Genomic DNA, 19317 nt, shown 5'->3' on the forward strand with positions numbered 1-19317 from the left:
TTCATTTCCCACCAGCTCCTGGGAATGGTCTTGTGCAAACAAGAAATGTCAGCATAAAGCACATGCTCAACATACTAGGTAGTGGGATCCTCAGATGAATTGGGGAACTTCCTCATTTTGTCCCCAAAGGGATTTTTGTATGGGACTGTATAACTGTGAAGATGTTTCCTCTGTCTGTTGTACAGTAATAGACAGCAGTGTCTTCCGTTTTCAGGTTGTTCATTTGTAGATGCAGGGTATTTGAAGCATCATTCCTTGAGATGGTGAATCGCCCTTTCACTGAGCCAGGATAATACTGGCTTGCACCAGGGCTTATCCGTGCAACAAATTCCAGTCCTTTCCCAGGAGCCTGCCTCATCCAGTCCATCCAGTAGCTACTGAAAATGAATCCAGAGGCTTGGCAGGAGAGGCGGAGGGAATCTCCCACCCTTTTTACACCCCCTCCAGACTCCTCCAACCGCACTTGGGATTGGATACCTGGAAAGAAAGAGAGACGGGAGAGTCCCTTTCAAAGGTAGCTGTAGAATGCAACTTCTCCCCCACCACTTTCTAATTGCATCTTGAGTAAGAACAAGTACCTCTGAAGAACGCCAAAAGCAACACACATTCGAACCACAACATCATGTTCCTTTCTGTTAGTGGGAGGGAAGTGGTCACAGATATGCAAGGGTTGTCTCTCTGGGTGCTGCTAGGGCAGGGGGAGTGTGTAGGACTGATTTAAGCCGAACGTTGACCCTGTATTTACCTATCGGTTAAGATAAAATAGAAGCAGCCCAAGTGTGTGGCAACTGCTCTCTCTTCAGGCATGCACTGTATGCATGACTTCACAAAGTTTGCTTCCTGTAAGGATGGGGCAGTCCATCATCACAGGTATTTTCCATTGGGATTCCTGAAACATTTTGGGGAAAATATTAAGAACTTCACTATACAGTCTTGCTAGAATACCTGTATAACTGCTATTACAGACTTCCTCATGGTACCTCTCAACTCTTACTGACTTGTCAAAATCTACCAAAATATTAATGATCCATTTTGCAAGTGTGGCCAGTGAAGGGTAGACTTAAGTATACTGCCACAGTTGTACCATTCTAGGTAAGATGAGGAGTGCTTTCAACATGACACCATTCTGTATTTATTATATATTTAGTTAATACATTTCTATACCACCTGGAAACGCAAGTTCTATTGGCGGTTCACAAAACAATAAAAACAGCCAATAAAAGATTAAAACATTTCAACAATTAAAATTAAAAAGTTAAAATGATTAAAACACAATTAAAACAGTATCTAATTAAAAGCCTGGGTGAACAAATGCGTCTTGACTGCCCTTTTGAAAGTTGTAAGAGATGGGGAGGCTCTTATTTCAGCAGGAAGTGTGTTCCAAAGCCTCGGGGCAGCAATGGAGAAGGCCCGTCCCTGAGTAGCCACCAGACGAGCCGGTGGCAACTGCATTATAAGCCCTGAACATTCAATTGCTTATAAGGTTTTCATCCAAACCCTACGAAATTGTGCACAGATTTACTAGAGGATAGGAGACACCACTCCTCCCTATTTGGTGCAAATGCATTGCAAAATAGCCAAGATACAGAAGTTTAGGTGTTTAACTCCTAAAAAGACAACAATCAACAACAAATATGTATATACTGTTTTTCAACAAAAGTTTCCAAAGTGGTTTAATAAATAAATAATAAATAAGATGGATCCATGTCCCTGAAGGGCTCACAATCTAAAAAGAAACATAAGATAGACACCAGCAGCAGTCACTGGAAGTATTGTGCTGGGGCTGGATAGGGCCAGTTACTCTTGCCCTGCTAAATAAAGAGAATCACCATGTTCAAATGGCGCCTCTTTGCCCAGTAAGCAGGGGTAACCTGGCAGGGGAGACACCTTGATCATGAAGGAAGTTTCCCCAGAGGGAAGCTCATCCATTGCACTGTGGGTGTGCTGACCCCTGTGAATTCCCCAAATGTGTCAAATAATTTGACTGCATAATTTGGGGTAGTGAAAAGAGAATTCAAAGTGTGGGCAACATTTTTTCCACCACAGATAATATATATATATATTAATACATTATTTCTGCATTCTCCAAAATTCAGGTACATATGAGACTGGTGCCATTTGCTGGTTTGAAAAACATCAATCTAGTGATTTCTGAGTAACTTTCTCTAGAAATGGACATAGCTGGTGTATTACCTGAAACTGATAGGAACTCCCCTGGCCACTGCCTCAACCTGAGAAACCAGGGAGAGATCTGGGTCCAGAAGTACTCCCAGACTATGTATTTTAGGCTGCATTAATCAAGTTAATGTTTCCAAGTCATGAGAAGGAATCATTCCACTTTATTTAGAATGTGTCCTATACTGGCTGCCACACTAAGAAGTATGCAGAGAAATGAAAATGAGTTCAAAAGAGGGTAACACAGATTCTCAAGGGTCTGGCAAACAAGCCCTGTGAAGAATGGTTGAAGGAAATGGTTATGAAGGAACTGGTTCACCTGGAAAAAGAATACCGAGGAGAGGACATGATAGCATTCTTCAAATGTATGAATTGCTCACTCATAAAAATGGGTTTTCTGCTGGCTCAGCAGGTAAGGCTAGATTCAGGGGGCTTAAGTTAAGGATCACAGTGGCGATTGTGTGGGCATGTGAGTGGAGTGGCTGGAAAGAAGCAGGTGGTTGTGTGAGGGAAGGTAGGAACTATCCTATCCACAGCTCTGGGTATAATGGCCGTGTGAACAACTTTTATATCTCTTTGTGCATATACAGTATACGTGGTTTCGGAAATGCAATTAATTAATTCTTGACTTAAGAAATGCAATAGAACAGGAATTCTGGGTTGGTTTGTTTTTATGAGAAACTTATGTGGTTAGTGATTTATTACTGATGAATGCCTTGGGTCCAGGGTACTTAAGAGAGTGCCTCCTTTGTCCTGAACCAGGGCTCAGGGCTGGGTATTCTATGTGGCTGCTCCAAGGATTTGGAATGCATTCCCTGTCAAAATCAGGACTTCTCCATCTCTGATTATGTTTTAAAAGGCCCTTAATATATTCCTCATTATGGAAATGATGCATTATATTATGGGATTTGCCTGTCTTGTGGTAGCAAGCAGGACTTGTCCCCTTTGCTAAGCAGGGTCCACCCTGGTTGCATATGAATGGGAGAGTAGAAGTGTGAGCACTGGAAGATATTCCCCTTAGGGGATGGAGCCACTCTGAGAAGAGCAGAAGGCTTCAAGTTCCCTCCCTGGCTTCTCCAAGATAGGGCTGAGAGAGATTCCTGCCTGCAACCTTGGAGAAGCCACTGCCAGTCTGAGTAGACAATTCTGAGCTAGATGGACCGATAGTCTGACTCAGTATATGGCAGCTCCCACCACCCCGCAGCCTGCCCACAATGTCTGTACCTAGACTGTCTGTACTTAGACTAGGGAAAGACTCATTTTCATATAATTTGTGTATGAATTGACTAATTTTAGAGAAATCTGGAACACAAAGCACAATGTTTTCAGAGGAAGTCAGTTATATTTTTCTTTCTAATAATAATGGTTAAAAAAAGAATGCACATGCTTTCTATGCCATTTTGTTTGCACCACAGTGGCAAGTCAAGTAACACCCACCCACCCCCATCTTTTGAGATAACTTTACAAACTGGGATAGTCTCCAGAATAGACCAACCATTGCCAAAACTATCCAGTGCTATTTTTGGAGCAAACAGTTGAGTAGATATGCAGCTGAAACCACAAGTCAGTATGCTCAGCTGCCCATCTTCTACTCTGTGGGTCACTGGTGCCCCCTTTGAGAAGCAACTGGAGCAGACTTGGTCAGGGCTGGTTTTATGAAGTGATACTAATATGTGAAGTGAGAATTGGGAGAGATTTTGGAGATCCATGTGGTCTCTCCTGGGGCAGAGTGTCCCAGTGGAAACATTCCTAGACATGATCAATACAATATACCACAATAACTCTTTGGGTACAAAATATATGAACATCCTTGAAAATATATGAATTTAAATGCATTTGTGGGTATTCGAAAAAGAAGTCTGGGATTATTAGTGGGAGCGGCCAGAACAGAAATGGTATGATAATCGGTGGAATTTAGATGGAATGAAAATTAAGAGGTCCATCTGTCCCTTTCTCCAAATGTTCTGTTGTCTCTTCCTGATTCCATCAGGTGAAACTTCATTTGGAGACATAATTTAAAACACACTTGGAGAGTTATAAGAATTAAAACCAGTCCTGGTTTTAATGAAGAAATGATTCCCCTATCATGTGTCCAATGCAAAGTCCCACTGTAGGCCTTCACTGCTTTGGTTTCTGGTCTAGCTGCATCTCAGAATAGGAGTGAAGGGGTCCCAGCGCTCTCAGCATTCACCTCCCAAAGTTGCTTGTTTACCTGTGTTTACCTGCCAGGCTCACCCCACAACATGGCTACAGCACCTTCATCCATGGCTGCATTCACATATAATGTGGTGCTGTGGGTCCAATGGACCCACAGTTCTGTGCCTCTCCCCCCACTCTTCCATCCACATTCAGGAGAGCATCCTCTCTGCAGTGAGCGAGACTGCAGTGTTTCCTTTATGCCTACTGTAGCTATGTTTTGATTAGCCACCAAGCACTCCAGCTAGCCCATCTTGGCTTGGAGGCTTCTGGCATCGATATATAAACACCTATACACCAAATCTCTTACCTGGCATTCACCAGGTAAGTCAATGCATTTTAAGCCATTCTGTTTGCTCAGCACATTGGCAAATTAGTTAACCTGCATTAGCCTTTGAAATAATTGTACAACGGTCCCCTGGGCAATCAGGCTCTCAAGGGTACTAGTACAGTCACGTTTTGAAAGAAACCTAGCTCACTGATGAAACCTCAGCTGTCCGTCCACTTTATATCCCTCATGGAGTGCAGCATCCCTCAAACCATATAACATCCCTCAAACCTGAGTCCACTTTATACCCCTCATAGTTAATGGCATTTCAATGTGTGTGTTTTCCTGTGGATCACTGCTGCCACGTTGTGAGAAGCAAGAAGGGAAGATTTGTCAGGTCTGGATTTCTGAAGTAGTCAATGAACCAAATTTTGACCATCCGTTGGATTTCAGGGGACAAATGTGATTACACCATTTTGTAAAATAACATTTGAAAACGGCTATAGTCTCTAAGCATAGGCATTTCTCAAGCCATAGGTTTCTACTTAATGACTGACATGTTGAGGAAAATTACTCAAACTGGTCCCACTGAAATTAAAAGGACCAGTTGGGCATTGCTTCATGGTCCTTTTAAATTCAATAGAATTGTTTTGAGTAATTTTCCTCATAACACTATAACCAGAGGTCATCCCGTGAAACTGATTGCCAAGAAATTTAGGACCGACAAAAGGAAGTACTTTTTCACACAACACATAATTAACCTATGGAATTCTCTGCCACAGGATGTGGTGACAGCCAACGACCTGGATGGCTTTAAAAGGGGTTTGGATTAATTCATAGAGGATAGAACTATTAATGGCTACTAGTCTGGTGGCTATAGGCCACCTCCTGCATCAAAGGCATGATGCCTCTGAATACCAGGTACCGGGGACTAACAGCAGGAGAGAAGGCATGCTCTCAGCTCTTGCATGGGTGCATCCCAGTGGCATCTGGTGGGCCAATGTGTGAAACAGGACACTGGACTAGATGGGCCTTGGGCCTGATGCAGCAGGGCTGTCCTTACGTTCTAATAACTATCTCTTCCCTGTTGTATTCTTTCTTCCCTGCCTAACAGTTAAAGGTAAAGTGTGTCATCAAGTCGATTTTGACTCCTGGCACCCACAGAGCGCTGTGGTTTTGTTTGGTAAAATACAGGAGGGATTTACCATTGCCTCCTTCTGCACAGTATGAGATGATGCCTTTCAGCATCTTCCTACATCATTGCTGCCTGATATAGTAGCAGTGGGGATTCAAACCGGCAACCTTCTGCTTGTTAGTCAAGCATCTCCCTGCTGCACCACTTAAGGTGACCTGCCTAACAGTTGCCCAGGAGGAAACAGAGGCAAACAACATATGACACACTCACAGGATGAAACGACTACATTTCACGTTGTGCGCCATCTCCAGCTTCTTTTCTGACCAGATCCACATGCCCTGCAAGATGGGACATACGAATATGTATTCCGCCCTCCGTGGGATTATGCGGGTGTGGGATGACACGCACATTCACATCTCTTATTGCATGGTAGGTCTAATCTGCCCAAGAAAGTTTGAGAACACTAACATGAACACTCTGATGTCACCAAAGACCAGTGGAGGAAGAAGGTTGTCATGAGCCAAGGATCCAATTACCAGCAGTGGGCTGCTTCAACAAAAGCATGAACGAAAGCATCCCTGTCAAGTCAACAAGGGACTCACCCCATTGATCAGCACACATGTGTCACCTCACTTCTACAATAGGAAACAGGAAAGATAACACTAGGTTTCTTCTTGCCATACTATTCCATCAACTGTTAAAACACTTACAGTAGGCTATGCTACTGTCCCATTTCAGACCACGAAGGAAAGTTTAACTTAAATTCATAGAGTCTGGCTCCATCTGGGCTGTGCACTGGCTAATTCTCCCAGTTTCTCCATCTATAGCAGCTGTATCAGCTCGAAGAGCTGCCATCAGCAAAGGAGGGTTTTTGTCTAGCTTCAGATTCACTTCCTCTCACTGTGTGCCTCGTGCACAGTAATACAGAGCGGTGTCGTCGGCTTTCAGGTTGCTCATTTGTAGATACAGCATGTTGGCGGGATTATTCCTGGAGATGGTGAAGCGTCCTTTCACAGTGTCAGCATACCTTTGTTGGCTCCCATCAGTGTATATCAGTGCAATCCATTCCAGACCTTTTCCAGGAGCTTGTCTCAGCCAGTGCATTTGGTAGCTGCTGAATGTGAACCCAGAGGCTTGGCAGGAGAGGCGGAGGGACTCCCCAGGCCTCTTTACAGCCCCTCCAGACTCTTCCAACCGTACCTGTGACTGGACATCTAGAAAGAGAGAGAGATGAGAGGTCCCCTTTCAGGTTAATCCTGACAATGTAACTATTTTCTTATTTGCTCATTATATTTCAGGAAAGAAAAATTACCTTTAAAGAGCACAAACAAGAATACAAAATGGAGCCACAATATCATTTTTTCTTTCTGTTGCTTTGAGAAGGATGGACTGGGAGGTGCTCTCAGTCACACAAGGGTTGTGTCTCTGGTTGTGCCTGGGGCAGCAGGAGTACGTATGGCTGATTTAAGCAGGAAGTTGGGCCTTCATTTACATAAATCTCGGGATAAAAGAGAAACAACCCAGGGCTGTTGCAGTAATTACCTCTCTGTGCATGCACTGTACACATGATTTGCAAAAATCAAGAATGCTTGTTTAGGCATTCATAAAGCCTTAGTTTCCAAGTCATGAGAAGTCATCATTTCACTTCATTCCCCATTCCTACGCAGTCTACGGGTGCTTCTGGATCTAAGCATCTCCCTGGTGTGCCAGGTTGAGACAGTGGCCAGAAGTGCCTTCTATCAGCTTTGGCTGATATGCCAGCTGTGTCTGTTTCTTGAGATGAATGACCTCAACATGGTGGTACATCTGCTGGTAACCTCCAGACTGGATTACTGCAATGTGCTCTATGTGGGGCTGCCCTTGTATGTAGGCCAGAAACGACAGCTGGTTCAGAAGGTGGTAGCTAAGTTGGTCTCTGGGTCATCTGGGTTGGTCTCTGGGTCATATCAAATGTAAGAGCAATTTGATAATGGAGTGAATTGTGTAGCAGGTGGTTGGTCTGTCTCTCACTAAAGGTCTTTGAGTAAATCCTGGGCTACCATCTGTTGGGGATTGTCTGGCACTGGATTTCCTGAATCCGGCAGGGTTTTGAACTAGATTACATAGGAATATAGGAAGCTGTTGTACACTGAGTCAGGCCATTGGTCTATCTAGCTCAGTATTGTCTTCACAGTGGCTTCTCCAAGGTTGCAGGCAAGAATCTCTCTGAGCCCTATCTTGGAAAAGCCATGGAAGGAACTTGAAACCTTCTGTTCGTCTCAGAGCAGCTCCATCCCTTAAGGGGAATATCTTACAGTGTTCACATGTGGTCTCCCATGCAAATGCAACCAGAGCAGACCCTTCTTAGCTAGAGGGACAAGTCATGCTTGCTACCACAAGACCGGCTTTCCTCTCCCATTATGTCCAATCTGTCCCCAACTCTGTGATTCCATAATTTCATGAAGTTTTGTATATCCCACCCACTTCTTATTTTTAATACCAAAGTAAGTCAATATATTCCAAGCATTTCTTTTCACTCTACAAATTACATTATTGGAGGAGATCTAGTCTTGTGTTAGCAAGCATGACTTGTCCCCTTTGCTAAGCAGGGTCCACCCTGATTGCACATGAATGGGAGACTAAACATGTGAGCACTGTAAGATATTTCCCTTAGGGTATGGAGCTGCTCTGGGAAGAGCATATAGGTTCCATGTTCCCTCCTGGCATCTCCAAGATAGGGCTGAGAGACATTCCTGCCTGCAACCTTGGAGAAGCCACTGCCAGTCTATGTAGACAATAGTGAGGTAGATGGACCTATGGTCTGACTCAGTATATGGCAGCTCCCTATGTTTCTATGTTCCACCACCCCACACCTTGCCCACAATGTCTGTACCTACACTGTCTGTACTTAGACTAGGGAAAGACTCATTTTCATGTAATTTGTGGAAGAATCGACTAATTTTAGAGAAATCTGGAACACAAATCACATTGTTTTCAGAAGAAGTCAGTTCTATTTTTCTTTCTAATAACAATAATGGTTAAAAAAGTGAATGTACATGCTTTCTAAGCCATTTTGTTTGTGCCACAGTTGCAAGTCAAGTAACTCCCCGCTGTCTTTTGAGATAACTTTACAAACTGGGATAGTTTCCAGAATAGACCAACCATTGCCAAAACTATCCAGTGTTATTTTTAGAGTAAACAGTTGAGGAGATAAGAGCCATGCAGCTGAAACCACAAGTTGGCATGCTCAGCTACCCATCTTCTACTCTGTGGATCACTGCTGCCGCTTTTCAGAAGCAGCTGGAGAAGACTTGGTCAGGGCTGGTTTTACGAAGTAATACTAATATGTGAAGTGAGAATTGGGAGAGATTTTGGAGATCCATGTGGTCTCTCCTGGGGCAGATTGTCCCAGTGGAAACGTCTGTAGAGATGATCCATCAACCCTTTACAGACTCAATACAATATACCACAATAACTCTTTGGGTACAAAATATATGAACATCCTTGAAAATATATGAATGTAAATGCATTTGTGGGTATTCGAAAAAGAAGTCTTGGATTCTTAGTGGGAGCGGTCAGAACAGAAATAGTAGGAGAATTGGTGGAATTCAGATGCAATGAAAATTAAGAGGTCCATCTGTCCCTATCTCCAAATGTTCTCCAAATGTTCTGTTGTCTCTTCCTGATTCCATCAGGTGAAACATCATTTGGAGACATAATTTAAAACACTTTTGGAGATTTTGACTCCTGGCGCCCACAGAGTCCTGTGGTTTTCTTTGGTAGAATACGGGGGGGAGGGTTTACCATTGCCTCCTCCCGAACAGTCTGAGATGATGCCTTTCAGCATGTTCCTACATCACTGCTGCCCAATATAGTACCAGTCAGGATTCAAACCGGCATCCTTCTGCTTGTTAGTCAAGCATTTCCCAGCTGAGCCACTTAAGGTGACCTGCCTAACAGTTGCCCAGGAGGAAACAGAGGCAAACAACCTATGACACACTCACAGGATGTAATGACTGCATTTCACGTTGTGTGCCATCTCTAGCTTCTTTTCTGACCAGCTCCAAGTGCCCTGCAAAATGGACATGCGTATATGTATTCCGCCCTCCGTGGGATTATGTGGCTGTGGGGTGACACACACATTCACATCTCTTATTGCATGGTTGGTCTAAACTGCCCAAGAAAGTTTGAGAACACTAACATCAACACTCTGATGTCACCAAAAGCCACTGTGACATTTGCTTTTTGGCACTGGAGGAAGAAGGTTGTCATGAGCCAAGGATCCAATTACCCGGTTGATCAGCATACGTGTCACCTCACTTCTACAATAGGAAACAGGAAAGATAACATTAGGTTTCTTCATGCTATACTATTCCACCAACTATTAAAATAGTTACAGTAGGCTATGGTACTGTCCCATTTCAGACCACGAAGGAAAGTTAAACTTAAATCCATAGAGTCTGGATCCATCTGGGCTGTGCACTGGCTCCTTCTCCCAGTTTCCCCATCTATGGCAGCTGCATCAGCTCGCAGAGCTGCCAGCAGCAAAGGAGGGTTTTTGCCAGACTTCAGATTCACTTCCTCTCACTGTGTCTCTCGCACAGTAATACATGGCAGTGTCCTCAGCTTTCAGGCTGTTCATTTGCAGATACAGCATGTTGGCGGGATTGTTCCTGGAGATGGTGAAGCGTCCTTTCACAGAGTCAGCGTAATACTGTGAGCTCCCGGTATTGGTTATATATGCAATCCATTCCAGTCCTTTCCCATGAGCCTGCCTCACCCAAGCCATGTAATAGCTACTGAAGGTGAACCCAGAGGCTTGGCAGGAGAGGCGGACAGACTCTCCAGGCCTCTTTACATCCCCTCCAGACTCTTCCAACCGTACCTGTGACTGGACATCTAGAAAGAAAGAGAGATGAGAGGTCCCCTTTCAGGTTAATCCTGACAATGTAACTATTTTCTTATTTGCTCATTATTTTTCAAGAAAGAAAAATTACCTTTAAAGAGCACAAACAAGAATACAAAATGGAGCCACAATATCATTTTTTCTTTCTGTTGCTTTGAGAAGGATGGACTGGGAGGTGATCTCAGTCACACAAGGGTTGTGTCTCTGGTTGTGGCTGGGGCAGCAGGAGTATGTATGGCTGATTTAAGCAGGAAGTTGGGCCTTCATTTACATAAATCTTGGGATAAAAGAGAAACAACCCAGGGCTGTTGCAGTAATTACCTCTCTGTGCATGCACTGTACACATGATTTGCAAAAATCAAGAATGCTTTTTCAGGCATTCATAAAGCCTTAGTTTCCAAGTCATAAGAAGTCACCATTTCACTCCATTCCTCATTCCTACGCAGTGTAGGGGTGCTTCTGGATCTGAGCAACTCCCTGGTGTGCCAGGTTGAGACAGTGGCCAGAAGTGCCTTCTATCAGCTTTGGCTGATATTTCAGCTGTGTCTTTCTTGAGATGAATGACTTCAAAACGGTGGTACATCTGCTGGTAACCTCCAGACTGGATTACTGCAATGTGCTCTATGTGGGGCTGCCCTTGTATGTAGGCCAGAAAATACAGCTGGTTCAGAAGGTGGTAGCTAAGTTGGTCTCTGGGTCATCTGGGTTGGTCTCTGGGTCATATCAAATGTAAGAGCAATTTGATAATGGAGTGAATTGTGTAGCAGGTGGTTGGTCTGTCTCTCACTAAAGGTCTTTGAGTAAATCCTGGCCTACCATCTGTTGGGGATTGTCTGGCACTGGATTTCTTTAATCTGGCAGGGTTTTGAACTAGATTACATAGGAACATAGGAAGCTGTTGAGGCAGGCCATTGGTCTATCTAGCTCAGTATTGTCTTCACAGTGGCTTCTCCAAGGTTGCAGGCAAGAATCTCTCTGAGCTCTATCTTGGAAAAGCCATGGAAGGAACTTGAAACCTTCTGTTCGTCTCAGAGCAGCTCCATCCCTTAAGGGGAATATCTTACAGTGCTCACATGTGGTCTCCCATGCAAATGCAACCAGAGCAGACCCTGCTTACCTAGGGGGATAAGTCATGCTTGCTACCACAAGACTGGCTTTCCTCTCCCATTATGTCCAATCTGTCCCCAACTCTGTGATTCCATAACTTCATGAAGTTTTGTATATCCCACCCACTTCTTATTTTTAATACCAAAGTAAGTCAATATATTCCAAGCATTTCTTTTCACTCTACAAGTTACATTATTGGAGGAGATCTAGTCTTGTGTTAGCAAGCATGACTTATCCCCTTTGCTAAGCAGGGTCCATCTTGGTTGCATATGAATGGTAGACTAAACGTGTGAGCACTGTAAGATATTTCCCTTAGGGTATGGTGCCGCTCTGGGAAGAGCATATAGGTTCCAAGAGAGATTCCTGCCTGCAACCTTGGAGAAGCCACTGCCAGTCTGTGGCTGTGGTACAGAGGTAGTAAAGGCTGGTTTTATGAAGCAATGCTTCTCCTATAAAAAGTGAAGAGATAATTGGGAGATATCTTGGAGGTCTCAACTGTGTCTCTGCTGACAGAGTGTCCTGGCAGAATTGTTCTTGTATATTTGTAACTGACCCTTTAAAGGCTCAGTATAATATATCAGAGTGCTGTTGATAAAGAGAGGGATGGGAATCATAGCTCAGATGTATAGCATCTGCACTGCACACAGATCCCAGGTTCAATCCCTGGCATCTCCTGGAATTGCTGGGGAAGACTCATGGTCAAAAACCTTCAAGCATCACTGCCAATCCATCTAGATCAGGCCTGCTCAGCTTTGGCCATCCTGCAGATGTTGGCCTACAACTCCATAATCCCTGGCTATTGGCCACTGTGGCTGGGGATTATGGGAGTTGTAGTCCAAAAACAGCCAGGGGGGCACAAAGTTGAGGTGAAGATGATGAATATGTATATACAGCTTTTCAACAAAAGCTCCCAAAGTGGTTTACATAGATAGATAGATATAAATTGGCTCCCTGTCCCCAAAGGGCTCACAATATTATGAAAGTAGGCCTGATCTAGATAATACTGAGCTAGATGGACCAGTGGTCTGATTCAGTATAAGGCAACTTCCTATGTTCCTAAGACAATTCACTCTGGCCCTCTTGGTGATCCTGTCAGACCAACTCATTTTTTAATTTTAAGAGCCCTTAAAATTGTGCCAGCCCTTTATAGGAGAGGCAGAGGGATTCTCCAGGTAGAGATGCTACTGAATTCCTCTCTTCCCAAAATTTGTAATGGAAAGCAGATTTCCGGCACCTCCTGTGCCCCAGTAGATCAAATTTTATCAAATACAGATTCTGTGCATTTTCTAGATTTGAGAAAATATAATACATTAAATACACACATTAAACTTGCACTAAAAATGCATGCATCTGTTTAGATTCAGTCATAATGGATTGTTAGATCAACTAATTAAATAAGGCATACATGAAAATTTTCTTCAGATACTCTACATTCTGTATATTCGAGGAAAAACAACATATTTGAAAGGGGTCTTCACAACGTATTATCACAACACCTGGATAGGGAAATCCTAGGTGATGTTTGTAGCCTTCAATCCCAAGAAAAAGGCAGAGAAATGTTTTCACAAATAAATAACAACTGCTGGGATATGGAACACCTGGACAGTGGAGGATGAATATCATGAGAATTATGAAAGATGTGTTTATTCTCTATAAAGCCATTACCTGTTTTATTATTTGTAGTTGGTTAAAATTGGAGAAGTTTTGATTGATGAACACAGCTGAGCTCTAGTGCAGTAGCTGAGTCACCACAGGATAGAAAGCAAACTTTACTTGTAGTGTTCTAATGCCCACGCGATTTCCTCAAATACTGTATTTGCCCAAATAGACAACTCTGAAGTTTTTTAGATGACCCTCTTAAAAAACAGAGGTTAAATGCAGATTATCCCAAAGTAACAGGACCCTGAATTTAAGATGAACCCCCAATTTCTAACATCAATTTTTTTTGGGGGGGGGGCTAATCTTGGATTCAGGTAAATATGGTAGTTAAAAGGATTTAAGGTTCATTGTCCCTTTTAATATGATGCATTGAAATCAACGCCGATGTAAACAGGTCGAATCGCAGCCACTGCATTCAAACGGTTCCTCTCCAGGTGACTCAGCTGAGTTGTCAGAAGCAAAGAAATGTTTTTGTCTGGCTCCAGATTCACTTCCTCTCACTGTGTCTCTTGCACAGTAATACATGGCAGTGTCCTCGGCTTTCAGGTTGTTCATTTGCAGATACAGCAGGCTGTTGGAATCATCCCTGGAGATGGTGAAGCGCCCTTTCACGGAGTTGGAGTAATACTGTGAGCTCCCACCACCACTGCTTATCCGTGCAATCCATTCCAGGCCTTTCCCAGGAGCCTGCCTCACCCAGCTCATCCAGTAGCTGCTGAAGGTATATCCAGAGCCTCGGCAGGAGAGACGGAGGGACTCTCCAGGTCTTTTGACATCTCCTCCAGATTCCACCAGCTGGATCTGTGCCTGGATGCCTGGAAGGAATGAGACATTATAAACACCCCTTCAGATTATCCCCTGGAACGTATCCTTCCCAGTTTTATCTGGGAGCAGAAGAATTACCTCTGATGGCCACTGAAACGAAAAGGAATGAGAGCCAAAACATGATTTCTCTTCCTGTTCCTTTGAAAGGACTTGGCTGGAAAGTGGCCACAGGGCAGGCACACAGGAGTGTGTTGCTGAGGCAGGGAGAGTGTAGGGCTCATTTAAAGAGGAAGTTGGTTCTGCATTTACATACACCTCAGGATAAAAGAGCAGCACTACAGACTACTGGCGAGCTCTATATATCTATGCATACAGAGCACACATGATCTGGGAGAGGGCATAGAATTCATCCCTATACCTATGGAAAGCAATGGGACAAGAATTCAGAGACTAATCTGGGATATAGACAGAAGTGGGAAATGTTTATGAAAATTTAACTCTCATCAAAAATGTGGAAATATGTTAAGGGGGGATGATTGCAGGTATACTGTGTTGCTATCACTAAGAGAGACATTTTATAAATTCGTTCCTCTCATAGATTTGTCAAAATCTGGCAAAATACTAATGATCAGCACTGGATGAAGGGCTGGCTACATTCATTCTTGAGGTTCTGTGCCAATATGAAACATTTGGGTCACAGATTCATTCCATGATTAATACAGCGTTGAAAAACAATCTGAACTTACATCCTAAAATATTTTGATTGGCATATTTAAAAGAGGTACTTTATGGGAAGAGAGTAACATCATTCTTTTCCATATGAATCTTGCAGCCATAATACTAGATGAGAAATACCAGAAATCAAAAGACATTCCACATTACAGAAATAGGAACATAGGAACACAGAAACCTGCCATATACTGAGTCAGAACATAGGACTATCTAGCTCAGTATTGTCTTCCCAGACTGGCAGCGGCTGCTCCAAGGTTGCAAGCAGGAATATCTCTAAGCCCTATCTGGAGATGCTGCCAGGGAGGGAACTTGGAACCTTCTGCTCTTCCCAGAGCGGCTCCATCCCCTTAGGGTGCTCACACTTGTAGTCTCCCATTCATGTGCAACCAGGGCAGACCCTGCTTATCTAAAGGGACAGGTCATGCTTGCTACCACATGAGTTACATTATGGGATTTGGCCATGCTGAAAAAGATTGCCTGCAATATTTGTGTCTAGACTAAAAAAAACAGTCATTTTCAAGAAATTCAGGGGAGAACTGACTAATTCTGAAGAAATGTGGAACACAAAGCATGCTGCTGTTGAGAGGAACTCTTTCCATTCATTGCTATGATTTACTGCAGTTTTAAAATATGCTTGAGATAAAAATAAATTAAGGGTATTCGGCCTAACCTAGGCTAGGGCAGCCGAGCCTGGGTTCGACTGCACATGTGAAGTGGTGGGAGCAAGGTCACTCCCAGCGTGACCCTCACACCAAGCCCCACTTTTAAACCTGGAGTTTAGACAAGGTGAAGAGAACCTTTGGTTCACTTAACTTTGGGCAGTGATTGTCTAGGCGATCGCCGCCAGGTTAAACAACTTACCCCTGGCCCTCCACCATTTCTGGCAGAGGGGGAAGGAGCAGCCATGCTGAGTGTGGATGTTATTCTAATGTAATGTAATGCACCATAGGATGCAGGACGGGTAAGTGCTCCACACTCCCAGCATTACGGTTCGCCGTGCCACCACTCGTATCGGCATGTGGCGGGGTCAGAGGGGAATACAGCGGCCACTCGTTTGCTGGGGAAGGCAGTCCTCCCGCCTCCCCAGCTAGGTTGTGTGAAAGACTTCATTGTCTCATATGCCATTTTTGTAGTTCTAATTTTCTTTGGAATACTAATTTCTAAAAATGTATATGAGAATACTGAAGAAATTTCATTCTAAGCTATTTTATTGGCTGCGCACACTCTGGGAAGTTGCCTTTTAAATAAGCTCCCTTGCCTTTTAAAATAGCTTTTAAAATTGGGGAAGTCTCCTGAATAGACCAGCTGCTGAGAAAACTATCCTGTTTTATTGTTGAAGCAAACCGCTGAGGAGATAAGCAGCCATGTATCGGAAACCACAAGCCAGAATGCTTGGCTGCCCATTTTCTCCTTTTTAAACTGTGGATTGCTGCTGCCCCCTTTTGAGAAACAGCTGGGAAGACGTGGTCAGGGCTGGTTTTATTAGGAGAGTTTGTCTTAATCATTAGGAATAATAATTAAAATGAATAAAAAAGAAGGGTAAAAATATGTCAATGCCTTCTAAGCAATTTTATTTGCTCCAGATAGTGGAACGTTGGGCAACATTGTGGAACTTTGTTGTTCTAAAAGATCTGTGTGCTTTTAGATGCCAGGTGAAAACCTTTCTGTTCTCTCAGGATTTTTAAAATTGATTTTTAAAATATTGTGCATTGTATTTTCTATTGTAATTTGTCTTGTTTTATGTTGGGGTTTTTTGGGGGGGGTGGGGTGGTGGTTAACCATTATGTTATTGTGAGCTACCCAGAGAACAATTTCTTATGGGTTGGCTAACAAATAAAGTTGCTGTTTGAGTATGTATGTATGTATGTATGTATTTAGGCTCCTTGGAGGAAGAGCAGGATATACATGTAGAATAAATAAATAAATAAACTTGTGTTAATGCTAAGTATTTCTATACCACAAACTGCAGAGTAGTTTATAATACAATTGAATAAAATATAACAATGAATGAACTTGTCTTGTGGTAGCAAGCATAACTTGTCTCATTAGCTAAGCAGGGTCCACTCTGGTTGCATATGAATAGGAGACTTGATGTGTGAGCACTACAAAATATTCCCCTCAGGGGATGGAGCTGCTCTGGGGAGAGCAGAAGGTTCCAAGTTCCGAGTCCCTGGCATCTCCAAGATAGGGCTGAGAGGGACTCCTGCCTGCAACCTTGGAGAAACTGCTGCCAGTCTGGGCAGACAATACTGAGCTAGATGGACCAATGGTCTGACTCAGTATATGGCAGCTTCCTATGTTCCTAACTTTAGAGTCTCTGTAGCTGCTCCTGGGCTGTGGAATACACTTCCAGCAGAAATCTGCAATCTTAATTCTTTATTGACCTTCAAGATAACCCTTTGGCTTGGCCTTCCAGGGTTTTAATTAGTTTTAATTGTTTTAATGTTCTAACTTGCTTTTCAGGGTTTTAATTGTTTTGATTATTTAATTGTTTGAGATGGCTTAATTGTTAATTGGTGTTTATATTTATATTTCTGTTTTAATTGTTGTTGGTTTTAATGGTTTCTGTTTTAATTGTAAACCGCCCTGAGCCTTTTTGGAAGGGCGGTATAAAGATCGAATAAACAAACAAATAAATAAATAATAGAGCAAGTGATGGATCAGGTTGTGAAAACAGCTGGTAAAACAATAAAGACCAAATCAGATTGTGGCCAAATTATAACAGAAAACATGAGTTAGCTAAGTTTCCATAAAAAGCCATTAAATGCTTTTTAAGGATAGATTTTTAAGGACACCGTTCTGGGCTCCTTGGAGGAAGAGCGGGATATAAATGTAATAATAATAATAATAATAATAATAATAATAATAATAATTATTATTATTATTATTATTATTATTAGTAATCTATTTCTATGTTTTGGATAAGAGTAAGTTGCCATTTCACTATTTAAGGACTGTGTTTGTAACTGTGTGACTTAATAATACAGAAAAAATGACAATGGGAAAAAAAAGATAAATACTTGTCAATGCATTCTAAGCAATTTTATTCTCTCCAGACATTGGAAAGTTAGTTTACTTTTACACTGACTTTTAAAATAATATTGCAGGAAAGTCTCCTGAGGATTCAGATTCCCAAGGGCTCCATACCGTGCTGGTTTTGAAGCAAACAGCTGCGAAAATAACCAGCCTCCTGGCTGAAACCACAAACCAGCACACTTGGTTTTCTATTTCATTTCCTCCATGCCCACAGCATACTCTACTCTTTTCAGTGCATCATTGCTGCCCCCTTGTGAGAATCAGGTAGGGGAGAGTTGTGGGGCTTGCTGTTCTGTGGAAATGCTTCTGGCATAATTTGTCACAATTGCATGGGTGAGAAGGCACAGCAAGCTCACAGCTCTTTATGCCTCTCCTGGCCTAATATTGCTCAGGACTTTGTTTATTGCTAACCCCTGCCAACTTGGCAAAGAGACACCTTTTAATGTGGTGATTCTCTTTATCAGGGGGAGATTAACTGGCCCTATCCAACCCTAGCACATTACCTCCAGTGACTGTTGCTAGTGTCTATCTTACATTTCTTTTTAGATTGTGAGCCCTTTGGGGACAGGGATCCATCTTATTTATTTATTATTTCTCTGTGTAAACTGCCCTGATCCATTTTTGGAAGGGCAGTATAGAAATTGAATGAATGAATGAATGAATGAATGAATGAAGCAATAAAACAATAAAACATTTTGCTTTGTATGTGATTCTGTCTACTTGGACTGCTTTGGCACCTCTGGCACAGCTGCACTGACTGTGTAAGAGTCACCCTTTTGGTTTGCTCTGAAAGACGCAGTGAGTTTTTGTACCAGCAGGAAGCTAGATTCTGCCGCTGTGCCTCTTGCACAGTAATACAAGGCAGAGTCTTCAGGCTTCAGGCTGTCCATTTGCAGATAGGCTGAGGTTTGGGAATTGTCTCTGGAGATGGTGAACCGCCCCTGGACCTTGGGGTTATAGTACTGGGTACTTCCTGTAGGTTTGCTCACAAGAGCCACCCACTCAAGTCCTTTTCCAGGAGCTTGACGGATCCAATGTATTGCATAGTCTGTAAAGGTGAATCCTGAAGCCTTACAGGAGAGGCGGAGGGAGCCTCCAGGGATTACAACCCCCCCTCCAGTCTCCACCAGTTGAACCTCTGACTGGCATCCTGCAAACGAAAAGCAAATGAAGAATCAGGGGTAAGCCATGAAGAACAGTTTTGTTTTTTACTGTGGGAGAAAAGTTACCTGAGAGAGCAGCAAAGAACAGGATCAAACAAAGTATCATCCTGGAGGAGGCTGTTGAGAGTGAGGTTAGCTTCCTGTGTGACTGCTCTTTGAAGACTCTGGGCAGTCAAAAGCTGCAGGGTTGACTTGG

The 19317-nt window shown here is 43.0% G+C and overlaps 1 protein-coding gene, 1 pseudogene and 2 gene segments (V, D, J or C); 1 reads left to right on the forward strand and 3 right to left on the reverse strand.

Moving 5' to 3' along the window:
- The window catches only part of LOC128329616 (uncharacterized), a 38788-nt gene extending 31594 nt beyond the window's left edge, over positions 1-7194 (reverse strand). The window contains exons 1-2 of the mRNA XM_053261124.1: positions 7087-7194; positions 6789-6988 (exon numbers count right to left, since the gene is read on the reverse strand). Coding sequence (XP_053117099.1) covers positions 6789-6988; positions 7087-7132 — 246 coding nt within the window. The 5' untranslated portion in view covers positions 7133-7194. The remainder of the gene's footprint in view (positions 1-6788; positions 6989-7086) is intronic.
- On the forward strand, positions 1864-2039 carry LOC128332218 (uncharacterized; annotated as a pseudogene).
- Positions 7195-10112: 2918 nt separating the features above from the next.
- Positions 10113-10866, reverse strand: LOC128329618 (immunoglobulin heavy variable 3-30-3-like). The segment is given in 3 exon segments: positions 10113-10178; positions 10348-10652; positions 10751-10866. Coding segments are annotated over 3 exon segments (417 nt in total).
- Positions 10867-13800: 2934 nt separating this feature from the next.
- LOC128329619 (Ig heavy chain V region 914-like) lies at positions 13801-14411 on the reverse strand. The segment is given in 2 exon segments: positions 13801-14240; positions 14329-14411. Coding segments are annotated over 2 exon segments (483 nt in total).
- Positions 14412-19317: the final 4906 nt, after the last annotated feature.

This window comes from Hemicordylus capensis, chromosome 6 (genome assembly GCF_027244095.1).
Source record: "Hemicordylus capensis ecotype Gifberg chromosome 6, rHemCap1.1.pri, whole genome shotgun sequence".
Taxonomy (NCBI): domain Eukaryota; kingdom Metazoa; phylum Chordata; class Lepidosauria; order Squamata; family Cordylidae; genus Hemicordylus; species Hemicordylus capensis.